Raw genomic sequence first — 22307 nt, forward strand, 5'->3', positions numbered from 1 at the left:
GAACCATATGTGTGGGTCAGTACTGTGTGGTGGTGTGATTGAGAGACCGTATCGCCTGCGGGAAGAAGCTCCTCCTCAGTCTCTCTGTGTTGGTCTTCAGGGAGCGGAATCGCTTTCCTGACCTCAACAGAGAGAACAGTCTGTTGTTGGGATGGCTGAGGTCCTTCACGATCTTCCTGGCCTTGGTCCAGCACCGCCTGCTGTAGATTGAGTGCAGGTCAGGGAGCTCGGAGCGGATGGTGCGCTCAGCTGACCGCACAACCCTCTGTAGAGCTCGTCTGTCCTGCATGGTGCTGTTCCCGAACCAGGTTAAGATGTTTCCCGTCAGGATGCTCTCTATGGTGCACGAGTAAAAGTTCTTGAGCACCTTGGAGGGCAGTTGGAAGTCTCTCAAGCGTCTGAGGTGGTAGAGACGCTGTCGGGCCTTTTTCACCACGGTGTTGACGTGACAGGACCATGACAGGTCCTGCGTGATGTGAACTCTGAGGTATTTGAAGCTGTCCACTCTCTCCACTGGGCACTCGTTGATGACGGGGGTCTGGTAGTTCCTCTCCTGCTTAGTGCTGAAGTCCACTATCAGCTCCTTTGTTTTACTGACGTTTACTACTCGAATAAAGTACAGATACAGTCATGTCCTCATGTCAAATCTATAATCCAAGTTTTAACAGTGCTTTAGTTTTCACATAGTCAGGTTACACTTTCAAAAACCGTCCCTGGGTCGGGGGTTTAATGGTGATTCGTGGAGCAGGCTTGCTGTGTTCCAGTGGTTTGGAGAGGCATCTGGTCACCACCACTTCAAAGAACTTTTCTCTTTTTCTTACATTTCAAAGCAGGAAATCACTTGTTTTCCAAGTGATTCTAGTGATTGTAGATAAAAGGGGAAGCCCTTTACCATTTTTTGCACTAATTTTAGTTACACTTTTTAAGGTAAATACAATTACTTGAGTGTCATAAAGTGTTGCATTTGATTTGTTGACTCATTACATTAGTGACGTGTCAATTTTAAGCACTTTCAAGCAGGTACACTATGTTGATGAAAGTATGGGGCCACACTTTCTTTCTGAATTCAGGGGTTTTCAGTCCAGTTATTGCAGGTGCATAAAATTAAGCACCTAGTCATGCAGTCTGCTTTTACAAAGATTTGTGAAAGAATGAATGCTTTTAAAATCCAGTTTGAGACACAAGTGAGAAACAGAATGTTTTGATAATCCATCTGGATAATTTTGTGTTCTGACAATAAGCACTTTCCGTTCTTGCTACATTTCAACAGGTGAGGGGCAATTTTTATTGGTATATATATAAAGAAGAAACACACGAGGCATCATGCTATAACTATGTAATTAGAAATGGAACAGATATACTATTCATAGTGAAACACTGTTTCTTCAATATTTTCACACTGAAGTAAGCTCGCATGTTGTAAATAAGAGAACAAGAATAAAATGCCAACACACCGGTTTTTATTTGTAAGACAAATATGTCAGTTTGAAAAAAATCAGAGAGACATGATTATCATCAGAAACAGGAAGTGCTTATCGCACTAAAGAAGAAAAAAGTGATTTGGACTCATTTGCAGAGATGGTCACAGTAAGTTTAATGATGTTTTTTTATAGATTGGCAGCAGAGCTCACTGCAGGTGATCACAGGTTGTCCTGCAGCACGTCTGATGTCCTGGACCCTGACCATCACGATAGTAGTACTCGGCACACATGTGGAGGCCTCAGACAAGGTACCAGTCTTTACAGACACACCAAAGTCAAGAATAGGCTTAGTTACACAATTCCTTAAACCACTTGAAAAGTGTTTAGGGAGTGTTTGGTACTTTGTTCATATCTCACCCGTGTAAGGCGCCATGCACTGATGACCACATCCACTGAAGCAGCACTTCTCATTATTGGGGCAGTCACTATCATTAGAGCAAAATTCGCCACACATTATGTTATCGAAGCGTCTGTGAGGACACACTCCTGGTTTCACTGAAAAGAATAAGAAAACATTAAAGAAAAACTCTCCCTCTAGATATGATCTCATTAGATTACTAAACCCTCAAATGAATTAATGACCATGAGGGTGTTTGCAGTACCGAAACAACCAGATCATGAAGAAATGTAACACAACTTTCCTGGAAATAAACCACCTCTTGCCCTCTCAAGTTCCACGCAGTCCCAAGCAAATGTATATCAAATTATTTATTTTTTCATTTTTTTCTCAGTTTGATTCATTAACCCATGTGTGACCCTCGTAAAAAAAGGGACCCGTTTGGGTCTTAACCCACATGGGTTAAGTGTGCAAGATTACTTTGCTCATCTCTCACCTATGTATGGTGCCATGCATTTACGTCCACATCTGGTAGAGCAGCACTTCTGTTTACCGGGACAGTCACTGTCATTAGAGCAAGATTCAACGCACAGTCCAACAGTCAGGTGCCTGCGAGGACACACTCCTGGCTTTGCTGATAGGAAAAATAAATTAGTACAAACAAAGAACTCCAACTAGAGAGTGCAGTAAATGTAGCCTAAATATTATTTTTAAAATACTTCTTATATTTTAAAAAGATTTAATTAAATACACAGCCTCTTAAGAAGAAATCAAACATTGTGAGACGTACTGAGAACAGGAGGGACGCAGACTTCATCACCATTATAGACGCAGCATGTGTGGTCTCTAGGACAGTCATTACACCCCTTACGTGACAGAGCAAGATTAAGATGCGGTGGACATTCTGGTTTGGGAGGAGGCACTAAAGCAGAAAAGGACATAGATCAGCTGTGGTAAAGTGGTAAATGAGATAAGAGTTCTGATGCTGTGTGATTGCCAGTTTGGCTGTTTAATGAAACAAACCAAACATGCACATTTTAGTAATAAACAGTAAGCAGCAGATTATAAACTGAACATGTCTGAGGCAAAATAAACTTGCTTGTTAAAATATCTTCAAGTTAATTGCAAATATGTCTTTAAACGCTTAATTAGCTCCAGCCGTCTTTTCACTCATCCTCTTTCCCTGTCGTCTCAATGACATTTCTGTCTATTGACTCAAGATTTAATTTTCTTTTTCACCCTATCTGACTTCAAATTCGTGTCTTTCTGTTTTGCTCTGATTGTCACAGTGCTGGACCTCCATCTCATACTTTTTGTCCTATGTGCGTACACACACACACACACACGCACACATATATGTATGTATATACAACGTACATATTTAAAACTGACCTCTTGACCTCTCAAGTTTCATGAAGTTGCAAGTAAATGTTTTTTTATAGTTCAATTAAATAAGTCAGGTAGAGACATCCTTTGCAATCACTCTTTTTCTCTTCTTTCTATTGTAGATGATATAATAAACGAAATATCTTGCAGATAATTTTCACTTTGGAGTGATCTTTGCTACTTTGTTCATCTCTCACCTCCAACAGGAGCCATGCACTCACGTCCACATCCATTGGGGCAGCACTTCTCGTTATCGGGACAGTCATAGTCATGAGAGCAAGATTCAACACACAGTCCAAAGTCCCAGCGTTTTTAAAAAAAACGGGTCCCTTTTTTCATGAGGTCACACATGGGTTAAGTGTGCAAGAATACTTTGCTCATCTCTCACCTATGTATGGTGCCATGCAATTACGTCCACATTTGGTAGAGCAGCACTTCTGTTTACCGGGACAGTCACTGTCATTGGAGCAAAGTTTACCACACAGTCCAACAGTCAGGTGCGTGCGAGGACATTCTCCTGGCTTTGCTGATAGGAAAAATAAATTAGTACAAACAAAGAACTCCAACTAGAGAGTGCAGTAAATGTAGCCTAAATATTATTTTTAAACTACTTCTTATATTTTAAAATTTTAAAAAGATTTAATTAAATACACAGCCTCTTAAGAAGAAATCAAACATTGTGAGACGTACTGAGAACAGGAGGGACGCAGACTTCATAACCATTATAGACGCAGCATGTGTGGTCTCTAGGACAGTCATTACACCCCTTACGTGACAGAGCAAGATTAAGATGCGGTGGACATTCTGGTTTGGGAGGAGGCACTAAAGCAGAAAAGGACATAGATCAGCTGTGGTAAAGTGGTAAATGAGATAAGAGTTCTGATGCTGTGTGATTGCCAGTTTGGCTGTTTAATGAAACAAACCAAACATGCACATTTTAGTAATAAACAGTAAGCAGCAGATTATAAACTGAACATGTCTGAGGCAAAATAAACTTGCTTGTTAAAATATCTTCAAGTTAATTGCAAATATGTCTTTAAACACTTAATTAGCTCCAGCCGTCTTTTCACTCATCCTCTTTCCCTGTCGTCTCAATGACATTTCTGTCTATTGACTCAAGATTTAATTTTCTTTTTCACCCTATCTGACTTCAAATTCGTGTCTTTCTGTTTTGCTCTGATTGTCACAGTGCTGGACCTCCATCTCATACTTTTTGTCCTATGTGCGTACACACACACACACACACACACACGCACACATATATGTATGTATATACAACGTACATATTTAAAACTGACCTCTTGACCTCTCAAGTTTCATGAAGTTGCAAGTAAATGTTTTTTTATAGTTCAATTAAATAAGTCAGGTAGAGACATCCTTTGCAATCATTCTTTTTCTCTTCTTTCTATTGTAGATGATATAATAAACGAAATATCTTGCAGATAATTTTCACTTTGGAGTGATCTTTGCTACTTTGTTCATCTCTCACCTCCAACAGGAGCCATGCACTCACGTCCACATCCATTGGGGCAGCACTTCTCGTTATCGGGACAGTCATAGTCATGAGAGCAAGATTCAACACACAGCCCAAAGTCCCAGCGTTTTTAAAAAAAACGGGTCCCTTTTTTCATGAGGTCACACATGGGTTAAGTGTGCAAGAATACTTTGCTCATCTCTCACCTATGTATGGTGCCATGCAATTACGTCCACATTTGGTAGAGCAGCACTTCTGTTTACCGGGACAGTCACTGTCATTGGAGCAAAGTTTACCACACAGTCCAACAGTCAGGTGCGTGCGAGGACATTCTCCTGGCTTTGCTGATAGGAAAAATAAATTAGTACAAACAAAGAACTCCAACTAGAGAGTGCAGTAAATGTAGCCTAAATATTATTTTTAAACTACTTCTTATATTTTAAAATTTTAAAAAGATTTAATTAAATACACAGCCTCTTAAGAAGAAATCAAACATTGTGAGACGTACTGAGAACAGGAGGGACGCAGACTTCATCACCATTATAGACGCAGCATGTGTGGTCTCTAGGACAGTCATTACACCCCTTACGTGACAGAGCAAGATTAAGATGCGGTGGACATTCTGGTTTGGGAGGAGGCACTAAAGCAGAAAAGGACATAGATCAGCTGTGGTAAAGTGGTAAATGAGATAAGAGTTCTGATGCTGTGTGATTGCCAGTTTGGCTGTTTAATGAAACAAACCAAACATGCACATTTTAGTAATAAACAGTAAGCAGCAGATTATAAACTGAACATATCTGAGGCAAAATAAACTTGCTTGTTAAAATATCTTCAAGTTAATTGCAAATATGTCTTTAAACGCTTAATTAGCTCCAGCCGTCTTTTCACTCATCCTCTTTCCCTGTCGTCTCAATGACATTTCTGTCTATTGACTCAAGATTTAATTTTCTTTTTCACCCTATCTGACTTCAAATTCGTGTCTTTCTGTTTTGCTCTGATTGTCACAGTGCTGGACCTCCATCTCATACTTTTTGTCCTATGTGCGTACACACACACACACACACACACATATGTATGTATATACAACGTACATATTTAAAACTGACCTCTTGACCTCTCAAGTTTCATGAAGTTGCAAGTAAATGTTTTTTTATAGTTCAATTAAATAAGTCAGGTAGAGACATCCTTTGCAATCACTCTTTTTCTCTTCTTTCTATTGTAGATGATATAATAAATGAAATATCTTGCAGATAATTTTCACTTTGGAGTGATCTTTGCTACTTTGTTCATCTCTCACCTCCGACAGGAGCCATGCACTCACGTCCACATCCTTTGGGGCAGCACTTCTCTTTACCGCGACAGTCATAGTCATTGGAGCAAGATTCAACACACAGCCCAAAGTCCCAGCGTTTGCGAGGACACACTCCTGGCTTTGCTGATAGGAAAAATAAATTAGTACAAACAAAGAACTCCAACTAGAGAGTGCAGTAAATGTAGCCTAAATATTATTTTTAAACTACTTCTTATATTTTAAAATTTTAAAAAGATTTAATTAAATACACAGCCTCTTAAGAAGAAATCAAACATTGTGAGACGTACTGAGAACAGGAGGGACGCAGACTTCATCACCATTATAGACGCAGCATGTGTGGTCTCTAGGACAGTCATTACACCCCTTACGTGACAGAGCAAGATTAAGATGCGGTGGACATTCTGGTTTGGGAGGAGGCACTAAAGCAGAAAAGGACATAGATCAGCTGTGGTAAAGTGGTAAATGAGATAAGAGTTCTGATGCTGTGTGATTGCCAGTTTGGCTGTTTAATAAAACAAACCAAACATGCACATTTTAGTAATAAACAGTAAGCAGCAGATTATAAACTGAACATGTCTGAGGCAAAATAAACTTGCTTGTAAAAATATCTTCAAGTTAATTGCAAATATGTCTTTAAACGCTTAATTAGCTCCAGCCGTCTTTTCACTCATCCTCTTTCCCTGTCGTCTCAATGACATTTCTGTCTATTGACTCAAGATTTAATTTTCTTTTTCACCCTATCTGACTTCAAATTCGTGTCTTTCTGTTTTGCTCTGATTGTCACAGTGCTGGACCTCCATCTCATACTTTTTGTCCTATGTGCGTACACACACACACACACACACACACGCACACATATATGTATGTATATACAACGTACATATTTAAAACTGACCTCTTGACCTCTCAAGTTTCATGAAGTTGCAAGTAAATGTTTTTTTATAGTTCAATTAAATAAGTCAGGTAGAGACATCCTTTGCAATCACTCTTTTTCTCTTCTTTCTATTGTAGATGATATAATAAATGAAATATCTTGCAGATAATTTTCACTTTGGAGTGATCTTTGCTACTTTGTTCATCTCTCACCTCCGACAGGAGCCATGCACTCACGTCCACATCCTTTGGGGCAGCACTTCTCTTTACCGCGACAGTCATAGTCATTGGAGCAAGATTCAACACACAGCCCAAAGTCCCAGCGTTTGCGAGGACACACTCCTGGCTTTGCTGATAGGAAAAATAAATTAGTACAAACAAAGAACTCCAACTAGAGAGTGCAGTAAATGTAGCCTAAATATTATTTTTAAACTACTTCTTATATTTTAAAATTTTAAAAAGATTTAATTAAATACACAGCCTCTTAAGAAGAAATCAAACATTGTGAGACGTACTGAGAACAGGAGGGACGCAGACTTCATAACCATTATAGACGCAGCATGTGTGGTCTCTAGGACAGTCATTACACCCCTTACGTGACAGAGCAAGATTAAGATGCGGTGGACATTCTGGTTTGGGAGGAGGCACTAAAGCAGAAAAGGACATAGATCAGCTGTGGTAAAGTGGTAAATGAGATAAGAGTTCTGATGCTGTGTGATTGCCAGTTTGGCTGTTTAATGAAACAAACCAAACATGCACATTTTAGTAATAAACAGTAAGCAGCAGATTATAAACTGAACATGTCTGAGGCAAAATAAACTTGCTTGTTAAAATATCTTCAAGTTAATTGCAAATATGTCTTTAAACGCTTAATTAGCTCCAGCCGTCTTTTCACTCATCCTCTTTCCCTGTCGTCTCAATGACATTTCTGTCTATTGACTCAAGATTTAATTTTCTTTTTCACCCTATCTGACTTCAAATTCGTGTCTTTCTGTTTTGCTCTGATTGTCACAGTGCTGGACCTCCATCTCATACTTTTTGTCCTATGTGCGTACACACACACACACACACACACACACACACACACACACACACACACACACACACACACACACACACACACACACACACACATATATGTATGTATATACAACGTACATATTTAAAACTGACCTCTTGACCTCTCAAGTTTCATGAAGTTGCAAGTAAATGTTTTTTTATAGTTCAATTAAATAAGTCAGGTAGAGACATCCTTTGCAATCACTCTTTTTCTCTTCTTTCTATTGTAGATGATATAATAAATGAAATATCTTGCAGATAATTTTCACTTTGGAGTGATCTTTGCTACTTTGTTCATCTCTCACCTCCGACAGGAGCCATGCACTCACGTCCACATCCTTTGGGGCAGCACTTCTCTTTACCGCGACAGTCATAGTCATTGGAGCAAGATTCAACACACAGCCCAAAGTCCCAGCGTTTGCGAGGACACACTCCTGGCTTTGCTGATAGGAAAAATAAATTAGTACAAACAAAGAACTCCAACTAGAGAGTGCAGTAAATGTAGCCTAAATATTATTTTTAAACTACTTCTTATATTTTAAAATTTTAAAAAGATTTAATTAAATACACAGCCTCTTAAGAAGAAATCAAACATTGTGAGACGTACTGAGAACAGGAGGGACGCAGACTTCATAACCATTATAGACGCAGCATGTGTGGTCTCTAGGACAGTCATTACACCCCTTACGTGACAGAGCAAGATTAAGATGCGGTGGACATTCTGGTTTGGGAGAAGGCACTAAAGCAGAAAAGGACATAGATCAGCTGTGGTAAAGTGGTAAATGAGATAAGAGTTCTGATGCTGTGTGATTGCCAGTTTGGCTGTTTAATGAAACAAACCAAACATGCACATTTTAGTAATAAACAGTAAGCAGCAGATTATAAACTGAACATGTCTGAGGCAAAATAAACTTGCTTGTAAAAATATCTTCAAGTTAATTGCAAATATGTCTTTAAACGCTTAATTAGCTCCAGCCGTCTTTTCACTCATCCTCTTTCCCTGTCGTCTCAATGACATTTCTGTCTATTGACTCAAGATTTAATTTTCTTTTTCACCCTATCTGACTTCAAATTCGTGTCTTTCTGTTTTGCTCTGATTGTCACAGTGCTGGACCTCCATCTCATACTTTTTGTCTTATGTGTGCGCGCGCACACACACACACACACACACATATATGTATGTATATACAACGTACATATTTAAAACTGACCTCTTGACCTCTCAAGTTTCATGAAGTTGCAAGTAAATGTTTTTTTATAGTTCAATTAAATAAGTCAGGTAGAGACATCCTTTGCAATCACTCTTTTTCTCTTCTTTCTATTGTAGATGATATAATAAATGAAATATCTTGCAGATAATTTTCACTTTGGAGTGATCTTTGCTACTTTGTTCATCTCTCACCTCCGACAGGAGCCATGCACTCACGTCCACATCCTTTGGGGCAGCACTTCTCTTTACCGCGACAGTCATAGTCATTGGAGCAAGATTCAACACACAGCCCAAAGTCCCAGCGTTTGCGAGGACACACTCCTGGCTTTGCTGAAAGAAATGAGAAATCAAAAGTGACCAAGAACTCTAACCAGAGTGTGCGTTAGGTTGTCCCTCTGAAAAATCTTATTGAACCCTGCAGCAAATGAATCAAAATGTCTTGAGGCCGCTGGACACTGGCACCACCGGGCACTCTGACCACCACCAGTAGGCAACAGGTGAAGTGTCTTGCCCAAGTACACAACGACCAAGACTGTCCGAGCTGGGGCTTGAACTGGCAACCATCAGATCACAGGACAAACTGCCAACTCTTGAGCCACAGTAGCCCGAGGCAGTGAGGCAAAAAAGGATATGGATCAGCTGTGGTAAATCAGGTGACAGCTGAGGTGACAAACATGCACATTTCAGAAAGAAACAATACTCAAAAGAAACTCACTTATTAAAACGTCAGGTTTATGTTCCACCTTAGAAAAAGCCGTGCCAAAGTGCACCAATGCACAAAGTGCTGCAATCAATATACAAACTGTAGACGAGCTTTTGTCCATGTTCACCTCTTTTTTTTTTTTAAAAAAAGACTGTCCGCAACCACTGACTGAGCAGCCAGTTAAAGGATGATGGATCACTGTGCTTGTGGTCTTATATTCTGTCTGATAAGGTTTCATATCACACACATTTGGTTTTTTATGTTCCTTGTTGCTCAAATGATGATACAAATTTTGTGTTTACATCTTAGTCAAACCACTAGGCAGTTTTCATTATCTTTATTATCCAGCATGACAACAACCACATAGTCATGGAGAAATTAACACCACTTTATCTCAATGTTAACTTTATTTTTATACTGCTGAACCTTGTTGGTAACCAAGATTTTTAAAAGTTCTTAGAAAGAGAACTGGACAGCACAATCACAATATCTTTTGTTTCTTTATGTGCTTTGTATCCTTGTTTATTTTATTTTTTATTTTTTCTGTTCCTGTGGTTCAGATAGGACCAGAATGTGCCTTTAGATAAGGAGGAGTCAACTCACTATGACATTCATATAACAAAATTATCCTTAGCTGTAAAGTGTTCTTTATCGTCTTTTTATTGTTGTTTTTTCTCCTTGTTCTTCCTCATGGTTGTATAGATATCCCTCGTTTTTGTTCACCTCTTACTAGAATTCCATTCAGTCTCTAATAGTCTAAGTGATTTTGCTGTTTTTTTAGGATAACAAATTAATGCACTATATTTGATCACATTACCATCAATGCGTTTTAAGATTTTTTTTTCTTTCATTTCTTGCACAAACTTTTCTTCTTCTATCTGTTGTTGATGATTCGTCTGTTTCTATGAGACATCAGAAACATCACTGCGTGAGGTCCATTCACCATGAGAGACGTGATAGGGACAACTTAGTGAGATAATATGAGTCTGCACAACTGTATTTTCCTTCTGCATGAGCATGAGGTGATACACAGTTTAGTCTGTATTAGATTTCAGATCACTCTGCTGGGAGACTGGACGGCCAGACTATCTGATTCGGTCCCCTGATTGTGATAAGGTGGTGCCAGCACACATAATCTACTGTACTCTGTCAGGATGTACAGTACCAGCCCAAAACACAATATGTTTGTACTACATGTAAGGTTTGAGTGTTTAAGCAGTTCTTTTATGGCATAAGAAATAGTCCAAAGTGATCAAAAGTGGGGAAACATTCCTAACAAAAACAAGTAAATGTACTTATGATGAGACAAATGAACACTTATAAATAATACTTTAAGTAATGTGGTGTTCACTAGTATAAAAGGCAGAGGTCAGGTCCATCGTCAGAAAAGCAGAACACTCTCTCATAACTTCACTGAGAAGAGCTGTTTCACTGAAATGAGCTCATTTTCACAAACGCTGTATTTGTGTAAAACAGCTGTACGCTGCACAGCTGTAACCTTTTCTAAACTCTTAAAAGTAAATGGTAATGTTTAAGGTTAGCTAAATGGTTTTTTGTTTGTTTGTTTGTTCTTTTTAAGTGGGTGGATATATAAGATTCTTAAAACAAGCAGATTCTAGTGGATCCTTGATTATATTGAGCACACAGAGTCAGATAGAGTGAAACACATTTTTGAGCAAAGGTGCAGGTCAAATTTTGTGAGAACAGAAGGATGCTTTCATCCAGTCAGCTAACACTGACAACTCAGGTAACCAAACAGGTAAAAAGCTGGAGTACAACAACGATAAACAAACAACAAGAAGGCTTTTACAGCCTAATTTGAAAGAATTGATACAGCTGGTTAAGAAGGAGTACATAATGTAAGGTTGCTGAATAAATACCTCAGGATTACCTCTGCTCTTTGAAGCCAGGTTTGAAAAAAATAGGCGTCCCTCACATGTATTACTGAAATGTTGAAAAAAACTGTCATGGTTCTGGGTCAGTTCTGACCCAGCATTTTGAGTTCTCATGTTTTGGTTTGATTTTGTATTTTTGGTTATTGTCTTGATCTATTGTCAGGTGATGATGATGATATTTAGTATGTTCCAGCTTATTCTGGGTTAGGTTTAATTCTGCCCGTGTAAAGTCCATGTTTCTTAGTCTGCGTCTTTGTTTATTGGTTCCTGTTTTATTTTGAAAGATTATGTCTTATGTCAGTGTGTCCAGCTTCGCTCCCCTGTCTCGTTAGCCCTAACCTCTCCCAGCTGTGTCTCTCTCCTGTTTCCCATTCCCTGATTACTCCCCTGTGTATATTAGCCCTGTGTTTGCCTTTGCTCAGTGTCGTGTTGTACTCTCAGATTGTGCCTGTGTGTTTCTGTTCTCAGTATTCCTTGTTCAGTTCGCGTTTTGTTTTCTGCCAGCAAGAAAGCTGAGGTTTTTGAGTTGTATTCAGCCTCCGAGTCCTGCATTTGGATCCTCACCTCCGCCTGCCCGCACACAGAGCCCTGACAAAAACAAAACAAAAGTTCCTTTAAAGGATGGAGATGGATGTGTAAACGAGTTGATCTCCACAAGAGATCAACTTTTCAAAGAACACTTTAAACAGCGAGTACTGGCATTTATCCAGGGATGAAAGTTTAAAAACGGGCGCAAACGTTGACTTAAAAGGAACGACTGATAACAAACTGTTATTAGTCAGGGAGGACAATACAACACAGCGCAGTAAAAAGGATCCTTAATCCTCACCTTAAAAAGCATAAGAAACTGTTACTAACAGTTATCTTTACAATTTATTGCACTATGTGTTTACATGTTGGATGATTTTGGCCAAAATGCATTAGAAATTGACGATATTTTTAAATTCTTAAGATCAAAGGACCAAGTAGCAAGATGTGTATATATATATATTTTTTATCATTTATTAAAACTTATCTTCTTTAGCGATTGTACATTTTTTAACTAATGCTTTTGATAAAAATTAATGCTTTAAGCTGATAACCTGTATTTGAGAAAAGGAACAGTCTTCTGTGGTGAAACAATTTAAGACAGGTCTACCAAGCAATCGGTTTTGTTCCCCCTAAACGATGAAAAAATCATTCAAGAATGCATTATGAGAGGTATTATATTAAGATGAGAAACAGAGTCAAATATTTACATCCAGTTTCAGTAAGGAGTTCTCATAAACATTACACACACAGGCAGTCCAGGAGAGCACAGGCTTGAGCCCTAATGAGCTTGTGTTCAGACATAGTGCGCATGGACCCTTGGCTGCATTAAAGGATAATGGGGTTGATTCAGAACCACTTAAAACCTTGGCTGTCATTGTGAATAGGTTTAGATGCCAATTGTTTGTAGTTGGTTTTCTGGCAAAAGGCACAGACTGGAATGAAGAGTGTGAATGATTGTGGCACAAAACATCGTCAGTTTAATCCTGGGGATCAAGTTGTGGTGCCGTCTCCAATTGTGGGATCTCCATTTCAGGCCTGATATACAGACCTTCATATGGTCAGAAAAGCTTTCTGATCTGAACTATTTAGTTTCAACATCAAAATGGACAAAGTCAGTTCAGCTTTGTCTTATTAACAAACTCCAACTGTATCATATAAGTGACATCCACATCTGCTCAGTTGTTCCTTCAACCCCTGGCACTTCACTAGTTTCCTGTGCTCCTTCTTTCTTTCTTTTTTTATTTTTAAATTCATCTGTAGTCCTTACCATCTCATGACCAGAGTTGGCAAAAGTACAGATATTCTGTACTTAAGTAGAATTACAGATGCTATTGTTAAAAAAAACCCCTACTCCAGTAAAAGTTGAAGTACCGATTAAGCTTCTTTACTCAAGTAAAAGTGAGAAAGTACCAGCTGTCAAATGGACATGCCACATCTCCTGGTGATTAATACATGAAGAGAATTGCCTTTCATGCATTATTGTTCAGGCTCAAATTGGTTTGTTGGACAAAGTCAGTTCAGCTTTGTCTTATAAACAAACTCAAACTGTATCATATAAGTGACCAAAATTCTAGTCAGAGTGTTAAGGACATTGTGCACCCTGTTTTGTCTGTTTCTTAGTGGTTAAAGTATACCTGTTTGTTTGGTGATGTACCATTTTGCACTGACTGGGTTGAACATGATATTGATGTTGGAGATGTACAGCCAGTTAAGAAGTGATTCTATCGCAGGTCACTGGAAAAGCTTAAACAAATGGGTGCTGAAGTTTCTTTTATGCTCTGAAATGACATTGCTTTTCCATCTATCCTGGTGCCAAAGCCAGATAAAACATTTTGTATAGATTTAAAAGTCAATTCTGTAACAAACTCTTTTCTGTTCCCACGAATGGATGACTGTATTGACCAGGTTGGATCGGCCACATTTTCAAGTAAATTTGATTTGCTTAAAGGTTATTGGCAGGTGCCATTGTAGGCACGGGAACAGGAAATATCACCTTTCACCACCCCTTTAGTTCCTTATTCTCATAAAGTCATACCATTTGGTTTAAGAAATGCTCTGGCAGCATTTCAGTGATTAATGAATGAATGAATGCTTTATTGGCCATATGCAGGTTGCCCCACAGAGGAATAGGACCCTCTGTGGACGGTTACAGCTTTAGGAATAAAGCTGTAACCGGCTTAGAGGGTCACTGACAAGTAGGATGCTCATCTTCATCACATGCAAGCATTGTTTGATCAACTGGCTGATGCCAAGCTTACTATTAACTTGGCTAAATGTGAGTTTGCTAAGGTGATGGTGATCTATCTTGGCCGTGTGGTGTGACAAGGGCTTGTGGCCAATGTGACAGCAAAGGTTGCAACAATTGAGGAGCATCTTCCTTCAACAACAAAGAAGGAACTCCAAAGAGTTTGGGGTTTGGAGAGTTATTATAGAGGTTTGTTTTACTTTATTGATTTATTGATTTATATAGCACTCTCCACAATACTATAAAACAGATGAACATAAAACAGTACAGTCAAACTTACAGCAAAAATCTAATTAAAAGCTAGTCTAAATAAATTATTCTTAAGATGATGTTTAAAAGAATAAATACAATCCAGGCAACGTAAAGATGGAGGGAGAGAATTCCACAACCTGGGGGCCACCGCTCTAAAAGATCTATCACCTCTGGTTTTTTAAAACATGTTCGGGGCACTACCAACAGCCTTTGATTAGATGATCTCAGGCTGCAAGAGGGAGTGTGAGGCTCTAAAAGATCCTAAATGTAAACAGGAGCGTCACAATTCAAAACTTTAAAAGTCAGTGAAGCCTGTGAACTTCAAGTTTAGTTGATTTCCAAAGGCGTTCTGCTTTCCTAAAGAGTCAAAGTAAAAACCTTTCCACTGTTGTATTCCCACTGACTGAGTTGTTGAAGTGTGCGTCCTGCATGACACATTGCCGCAGATCTCAAAATGGTGACGCGCGCCTAACAGTTTTATTACCAGCTCTCTCACTCTAGTCTAAACAACAGTGTCTCAGTAACTTTCCCCTAGAAGATGGTCCCCTGTTATCTACTTTTTCCCAGGCAAGCGTAGGTGAGAGTCTACAGCATTCTACGCCCCAAGGACATGTAGTCTAATGCCTTTATTTCAGGGCCGTGTCCACTTAATACTACACTATATGGTTATATGGCATTTTAGTTCATATAAAGCATAGAATTAAGGCACTTGAAATAATTTCATCTCAACAATGTCAGCTAGCGTTTGACAATGTAAAGCCTTTGTTGTGCTTCCCTCCTGTTTTAGCAGCTCCATATTTTGATAGTGCATTTACAATCCTGGTGGATGCCAACCAAGTGAGCACGGGGGCAGTCTTGCTGCCGTTTGTGACAATGTGTCATCAATTTTCTAAATAAATAGCCCCCAAAAGTTGGTTTTATTCATCTAGACAGAATGAACAGTATCATTCTCAGTCGGAGAAATGTTACGTCATTCAACCAATTGACTTCTTGACTTCGAGTGACTGAAATGAGAAACTTTCAGTCACTATGTAAACATACTGTTTACAAGTAGATTTGCTTCTCCCACTGAAAACGTTACGTCCAGATGAATAAAATCAAATTTTGGGGATTTCTTTACCTGGATAATTGAGCATGTAACAAGACTCATTTCTAAAGGTGTTATTGACATGAAATTCTCACCCGATGTCGTCAACAACCCATCCAATTCACACATGCAAAGACATCAACCCATATATGTCCATAAATTACATGTAATAATGAGAAATGACACAGGGGAGCATCCTTGCTGGAAATGTATTTAATACTTCATGCAAACGCCTTTCTTGGTGATGATAGCTTCAAGACGCCTCCTGTGTGGAGAAACTAGTCACATGCATTGCTCAGGTGGGATTTTAGGCAAATCGTCTACTGATAGATGACAGCAGATTTTCTTAAAATCAAGAATGTGTCATTACATTTTTCTATTCATCCTTCCTTTAGTTATAGGAAGCATGAAAAACAGCCCCACACTAGGATGTTCCCAACTCCAAACTGTTTGGGGTGAAATGCAGTGCTTTTTGAACTCCATGGTGTGTATTATGGTCTACAGAAATTTCTGTTTTGGGCTCATCTTACCACAGAATATTCTTCTTCCAATATTTCACAGGCTTGTCTAAAATGTTTTTCAGTAGACATTAAACATTCTTCAGCATGCTTGGCAGCAATGGAGTCTGGTGTGGCGAGTGTGCATACAGGGCATGGCCTGAATGCATGACCTATTGTCCTCACCACCAGGTGGAGAACATGTTTCAGTGTTTCTATCAGACTTTTATCTTATTTTTGGTTCTGTTTTTTTTTGTATCTGTGTGTGCTTTTTAGCCCTTTACCAAAAATTTATTTTGCACTGATTTTAGTTACATTTTGAATGTTAAATACAAATATTTAAGCATCATAAACGTTTGCATTTGATCTGTTGAACCTCACAGACTTTTGAAATCAGAGGCCTATTACAAATGTGTAGCAAATCAACAGGTGAGGGGCAATTTATATTGTTTTACATAAAGAAACAACACACAATGCATCATTCTATAACTCTTTTATTAGAAGTGGAACAGATATACTACTCATTGTGAAACACTGTTTCTTGAATACAGTGTTTTTACACTAAGGTAAGATTGCATGATGTAAATAAGAAAACAAGAAAATAATGCAAACAGACCGCTTTTTCTTTGTAAGAGACATGATTATCATCAGAAACAGAAAGTCTTAATAACGTTAACGAAAGAAAAAAGGGATTTCTAATCAGCAGAGCTCACCCTCACCCTGACCATCATGATAGTACTACTTGGCACACATGTGGAGGCCTCAAGTGACCACCGCTCGGGGGACTTTACAGATACACCAAAATAGAGAATATGATTTGTTACAAAATGCCTTTAACCACTTAAAAAGTGTTTAGGGAGTGTTAGCTACTTATCATTGTTCATATCTCACCCATGTAAGGCTCTATGCAATGACGACCACATTCACTGAAGCAGCACTTCTCATTATCGGGGCAGTCAATGTCATTAGAGCAAGATTCAGCACACCTTCTGTCATCCAACAGTCTGAGAGGACACACTCCCGGCTTCACTGAAAAAAATAAGAAAACATTAAAGACAAAGAACTTTAACCAGAGAGTGTTACACTTTCCCTCTGCAAAATATCCCATGAGGCTATTAAACCCCAGCAGTGATGGGAATAACAGCGTTACAAGTAACGGTGTTAGTAACGGCGTTACTTTTTTTAGTAACGAGTAATCTAACTAATTACTATTCCTATCGTTACAACGCCGTTACAGTTACTAACAAGAAAACGCGGTCCGTTACTATTTTTCAACAAGCAGACGGTTGAAGCTGTGTTCAGCTTACCGCATTTTATATCAATTGCACGGAAGTAGCTGACTACGTAAGTAATCTGGACGCTACAGCTTTAAGCAGCTGCGCACGCTCCCGCGGACGGTAATCACAATCACTGTCTAGCACAACACCTGGAGCTAAGGGGGCAAAACAATTGCATGAGTGCTGCTGTTTGACTGAGGAAGAATAAAGTAGTCGTGGTGAGCCAATCACACGACCACTTAAAGACAAAGCAACAAGGTGATATATACCAGTTTTTAAATTGTGTCGATGGGCCACGTAAAACCAGAGTCATGATAAACAATATATACGCGGTGTTTTTTCCTCAATAGTTTCGTCACGTTTACTGTCTAAGGCACAGGTGTCGAACTCCAGGCCTCGGGGGCCGGTGTCCTGCAGGTTTTAGATGTGTCCTTGATCCAACACAGCTGATTTAAATGGCTAAATGACCTCCTCAACATGTCTTGCAGTTCTCCAGAGGCCTGGTAATGAACTCAGGTGTGATGACCCAGGGTGAGATCTAAAACCTGCAGGACACCGGCCCTCGAGGCCTGGAGTTCGACACCCCTGGTCTAAGGGCAGCGCTAGCAAGCACTCTCTGCTTATGAGCAAAAAAACAAACAAATTATTTTTTTGGAGTGGCACAAATAATTTGTGTGGCATCTTATTGAATGCAGAACAGCTGATTGTTCTGTAAATAGTTTGAAATGGTTATTTGAAAAATCAAGGTAAAAGGTAAATAGATGCAAATAACTTTGTTGTTTGCAAAACTTGTGCATAGGATTTTAAAACTGACAATTTATATTTGCATTTAAAGTTATGAGATATGATTCATGTTTGTGGTTGTTACAGTAAAAAATATAACTTTTCTACTCTGATTTTATGTTTTTGTCTGATTTTAGATCAGTTGTGTTAATACAGTATGTCAAAATAAAAACATAACTGTAAATTCAGACACGTGAGGTTGTGCTAAAAAGAATAATACCAAACAAGACAAAGTAAATAGTTTTTAAAGGTAAAATGTCGAGGTAAAATCAAAAGTAGTTAAAAATGGCCAATTATACCCTGGACCCCAGAGGGTTAAACGTTTTTTTAAAGTAACGCAATAGTTACTTTTCAAGTAATTAATTACTTTTAGAATATTGTAACTCAGTTACTAACTCAGTTACTTTTTTGAAGAAGTAACTAGTAACTATAATTAATTACTTTTTAAAGTAACTTGCCCAACATTGAACCCCAGTGACCACGTGGTTGTTTGCAGCATCCAAACAACCGCATGGTCATAAAGAAGAACTACTTTTCACAACATGATCCACAACTCATCATCTTTTATCTTCTCTTTTTTCTTAAAAATTTCTTAAAATAAAAATACTGTAACTAAGTTACTGCTGTAACTTTTGAATTTCCCCAGTGTGGGATTAAATAAAGTGTATGTCGAGCTGTTTTATATGATGTGATACAAAAGATATGCTGTAAACAGTCACTTTGTTCATTTCTCACCTATGTAAGGTGCCATGCATTCATGTCCACATCCATTGGAGCAGCACTTCTTTTTATCAGTGCAGTCGCTGTCTTTAGAGCAAGATTCTACACATGGTCCAAAGGTTGGGGGATGCCCGAGAGGACACACTCCTGGCTTCACTGAAAGGAAAACAAAGTCAGTATAAAGATATTTGGAAATATGGACTTGAAGCTGTAAAGCCAGAAAGAAGTGTGATCAGCTGTAGGAAATGAGGTATGAAGTCTGTGATTTGTGATTAAAAAATGAACCAAAATCTTATCTAAGAGTGTGTGACAAATATGAAACATTTTATTGTCTTTTTAAGATGATGTGTACTCAGCACTGTCGTCTGATTCAATAATCATTTCTACCCTGCGACTCATTATTTAACTTTTTTTTCACCCTAGTGATCTTTAGTTCAAGTTCTTAGCTCTCTGTTTTGCCCTGATTCTGTTTCCCAGTGGGAGGCTACTGTACCTCATACTGGTGATGAGGTACCATCATGATTAAACTGTAGTTTTAAGTCAAATTTACAATTTATTCTTCATATACATGATACAGATGATATAATAAACAGATATCCTGTAGGTCATTTTCACTTTGGGGTGGTCTTTGCTGCTTTGTTGTTTTTTCACCTATATCTGGAACCATGCACTCATGTCCACATCCGTTGGAGCAGCACTTCTCACTATCGTGGCAGTCACTGTCTGTCGAGCAAGACTCAACACATGGTCCAAGGGCTGCGGGAAGCCTGTGAGGACACAATCCTGGCTTCACTGAAAGGAAAACAAAGTCAGTCAGAAAATATGGACTTGACGCTGTAAAGTGAGAAAGAAGTGTGATCAGCTGTAGGAAATGAGGTGTGAAGTCTGTGATTTGTGGTTGCCAAATTGGTTGCTGAACAGAAAGCAAATGAGAAAAAAATCTACATATTTAGATATAATACAAAGCTACTTTGTTCATTTCTCACCTATGACTGGAGCCATGCACTCATGTCCACATCCGTTGGAGCAGCACTTCTCATTATCGTGGCAGTCACTGTCTTTAGAGCAAGATTCGGTACAATCTGCACGTATGTAGTACCTGACAGGACACACTCCTGGCTTTGCTATTTAAAAAAAAACAAGAACATCTATTTAGACAAGGAGCTCTCGAAAATGCAAATGTGGCTTTTATTAGAAGAAACTTAATTTTTGTACTACTTTGAGTGCTTTGAATGTTCATTTCTGAACCATTTTCCTCTGAAGAAAGACTGTGACCGTTTCATTATGTTTAAAATGAAAAATTAACAAACCTTTTCTTCCAGAAGTGTTTTTCCACCTTGACTTGAGTGAGACTCTTGATGAGTGTTTTCCCCTGTTGGCATTCTATATGAAGGCTGTTGTTCTCAAGTCTCAGTTTGTTTCGCTCTCGCTCACTTATCTGCAAAGCCTTTGGTGTAAAGAACCAAAGAATAACACCCAAAGAATACACGTGGTAACTGTGTGGCATTTAGTTTGTAACATTGTTAAAAACATTCTGAAAATACAACCATAACTCTTTGCATCAGTCCTAAATTGAATTTCTGTGTACGTGTGGCGTTTCTGTTCTGTATTTCACACAAAGCGAAAGTCTAGTTTTTACCTCTTTCTCTTTCTTCAGGGCAGCCTGTGCAGCACTGAGGTCCAACTCCAGCTGTTTCCTCCAGTCTTTCTCCTCAGTCAGACGAGCCTCAAGCATAGCCAGGCTCTCTTGACCACTGTTCCTTAGGTGCTTCATATATGGTGGGACAAGAACACAGAAACAGACATACTGCATAAAAACAAACAAAAAAGTTATTCATGTCACATCATAACTCGCACCCCCTTTGTACTTTGTAGTGAGCTTTACCTTAGTTACTCATTTAAATTTGTGACCTCCACGGCTACTGCATTCTTACCGCACATTGTTGTGTAATGATTAAAGGGCATTTCTTACCAACTTTAAGTAGGATTCGGTGGTTTTGACCTCTTCTCCATTCTGCAACATTTTCTCTTGGGTTTTCTGCTTCTTTATCTCTGCCTCCAGGTTTGTGATCTGCATAGAAATGTAAGACTATTAGTCATTAGGTAAATCTGTAACTAAACTATAGTAAACTGCCATTAGTAATTAATGACTGTGAAAACAGCTTTCTTTAGAGTTTCTGGTGCAGGGGTGTCAAACATAAGGTCTGGAGCCAGAACTGGTGTGGCAAAGACAGACAGACAAATAGACACACACACACACACACACACACACAACCCCTTTCAGCTATCTTAGTGAGGACCTTCATTGACATAATGCTTTCCCTAGCCCAGGGGTGGGCAACTTCAGGCCTCGAGGGCCGGTGTCCCTGCAGGTTTTAGATGTGTCCTTGAACCAACACAGCTGATCTAAATTAGCTCCTCAACATGTCCAGAAGTTCTCCAGAGGCCTGGTAACGAACTAATCATGTGATTCAGGTGTGTTGACCCAAGGTGAGATCTAAAACCTGCCCCTTACCCTAAACCTAACCATAACCTAATTGTAACCCTGACACTAAAACCACATTTTGAGCCTCAAAAATGCCTTTAAATGCCTTCAAATTTGTGAGGACCGGGTTGTGTGTCCTCACAAGTGACTGTTGGTTCTCACAAGTATGGTAGAATGCAGATTTCAGTCCTCACAAAGACAGCTAGACAGGAACACACACACACACACACACACACACACACACACACACACACACGCTATTATAGAAGCATATGTTTTTTTTTGTTGGTTTGTTTGTTTGTTTTTTTACAGATGTTACTGTGCCGCCATGGTCAGTTCCTCTGTGCTGTCTTTCAGTCCAGCTTTGTCCACCCACTGGTAGGATTTATGGATGTCAGCCACTTCTATCTACCGGTGGTACATACTGTGCAGGGGCCTTTCATTCCATGATGGTTCCTCCTCTTGGTCCTTTTCTTACTCTGCTTTCTGTTGCCTGAGGTATTCACTAAGCATGCAGTCGGTTGGGGCCATCTTCCTGATGCACTCATGGATGTTTGATATCTCATTCTGGACAGGTGTTCTGACACTCACCAGTCCTTTAACGCCTGACACAAGCTTCAGTGTGGTACTGAGGGAGATTACTGGCCGGTAGTTTGATGAGACCGGTCCTTTCTGGGGATACTTGGGGGGAATACTGGGG

General features: G+C 39.1%; 2 protein-coding genes across 3 annotated transcripts; both read right to left on the bottom strand.

The window, feature by feature from the left end:
• Positions 1–1471: 1471 nt before the first annotated feature.
• Positions 1472–3724, bottom strand: LOC146644781 (uncharacterized). 2 transcript variants are annotated; one of them, XM_085393004.1, is made up of 5 exons: positions 3593–3724; positions 2609–2740; positions 2315–2452; positions 1839–1976; positions 1472–1737 (listed from the first exon to the last, which is right to left on the bottom strand). In XM_085393004.1, the coding sequence occupies exons 1-5, from the start codon at positions 3606–3608 to the stop codon at positions 1721–1723; spliced, it is 441 nt and encodes a 146-aa protein (XP_085249130.1). In that variant the 5' UTR covers positions 3609–3724; the 3' UTR covers positions 1472–1720. The 2 variants fall into 2 exon arrangements, with proteins under 2 accessions (XP_085249130.1, XP_085249129.1); XM_085393003.1 differs by lacking the exon at positions 3593–3724 and having other exon boundaries at positions 2609–3041.
• A 150-nt stretch (positions 3725–3874) lies between these two features.
• LOC146644782 (uncharacterized) lies at positions 3875–21206 on the bottom strand. The gene is made up of 16 exons (XM_085394229.1): positions 21095–21206; positions 20762–20890; positions 20433–20569; positions 20109–20221; positions 19774–19914; positions 19138–19278; positions 17234–17371; positions 9325–9462; positions 8530–8661; positions 8228–8365; positions 7077–7214; positions 6278–6409; positions 5976–6113; positions 5187–5318; positions 4885–5022; positions 3875–4026 (listed from the first exon to the last, which is right to left on the bottom strand). The coding sequence occupies exons 1-16, from the start codon at positions 21197–21199 to the stop codon at positions 3875–3877; spliced, it is 2142 nt and encodes a 713-aa protein (XP_085250355.1). The 5' UTR covers positions 21200–21206.
• Between the last annotated feature and the right edge of the window lie 1101 nt (positions 21207–22307).

The sequence above is a fragment of the Rhamphochromis longiceps genome, linkage group LG20 (genome assembly GCF_057381845.1).
Source record: "Rhamphochromis longiceps isolate RC_006_pf linkage group LG20, R_longiceps_female_GT1.1, whole genome shotgun sequence".
Taxonomy (NCBI): Eukaryota; Metazoa; Chordata; class Actinopteri; order Cichliformes; family Cichlidae; genus Rhamphochromis; species Rhamphochromis longiceps.

Coding starts and splice junctions, on each gene's coding strand:
- LOC146644781 (XM_085393003.1), bottom strand. CDS start 2,759: ATGTCCTTTTCTGCTTTAGTGCCTCCTCCCAAACCAGAATGTCCACCG. Junction 2,453..2,608: donor CTGCGTCCCTCCTGTTCTCA/GTACGTCTCACA, acceptor TTTTCCTATCAG/CAAAGCCAGGAGTGTGTCCT. Junction 1,977..2,314: donor ATGCATGGCACCATACATAG/GTGAGAGATGAG, acceptor TATTCTTTTCAG/TGAAACCAGGAGTGTGTCCT.
- LOC146644782 (XM_085394229.1), bottom strand. CDS start 21,199: ATGCAGATCACAAACCTGGAGGCAGAGATAAAGAAGCAGAAAACCCAA. Junction 20,891..21,094: donor CCGAATCCTACTTAAAGTTG/GTAAGAAATGCC, acceptor CCATATATGAAG/CACCTAAGGAACAGTGGTCA. Junction 9,463..17,233: donor TTGCATAGAGCCTTACATGG/GTGAGATATGAA, acceptor CATTTCTTTCAG/CAAAGCCAGGAGTGTGTCCT.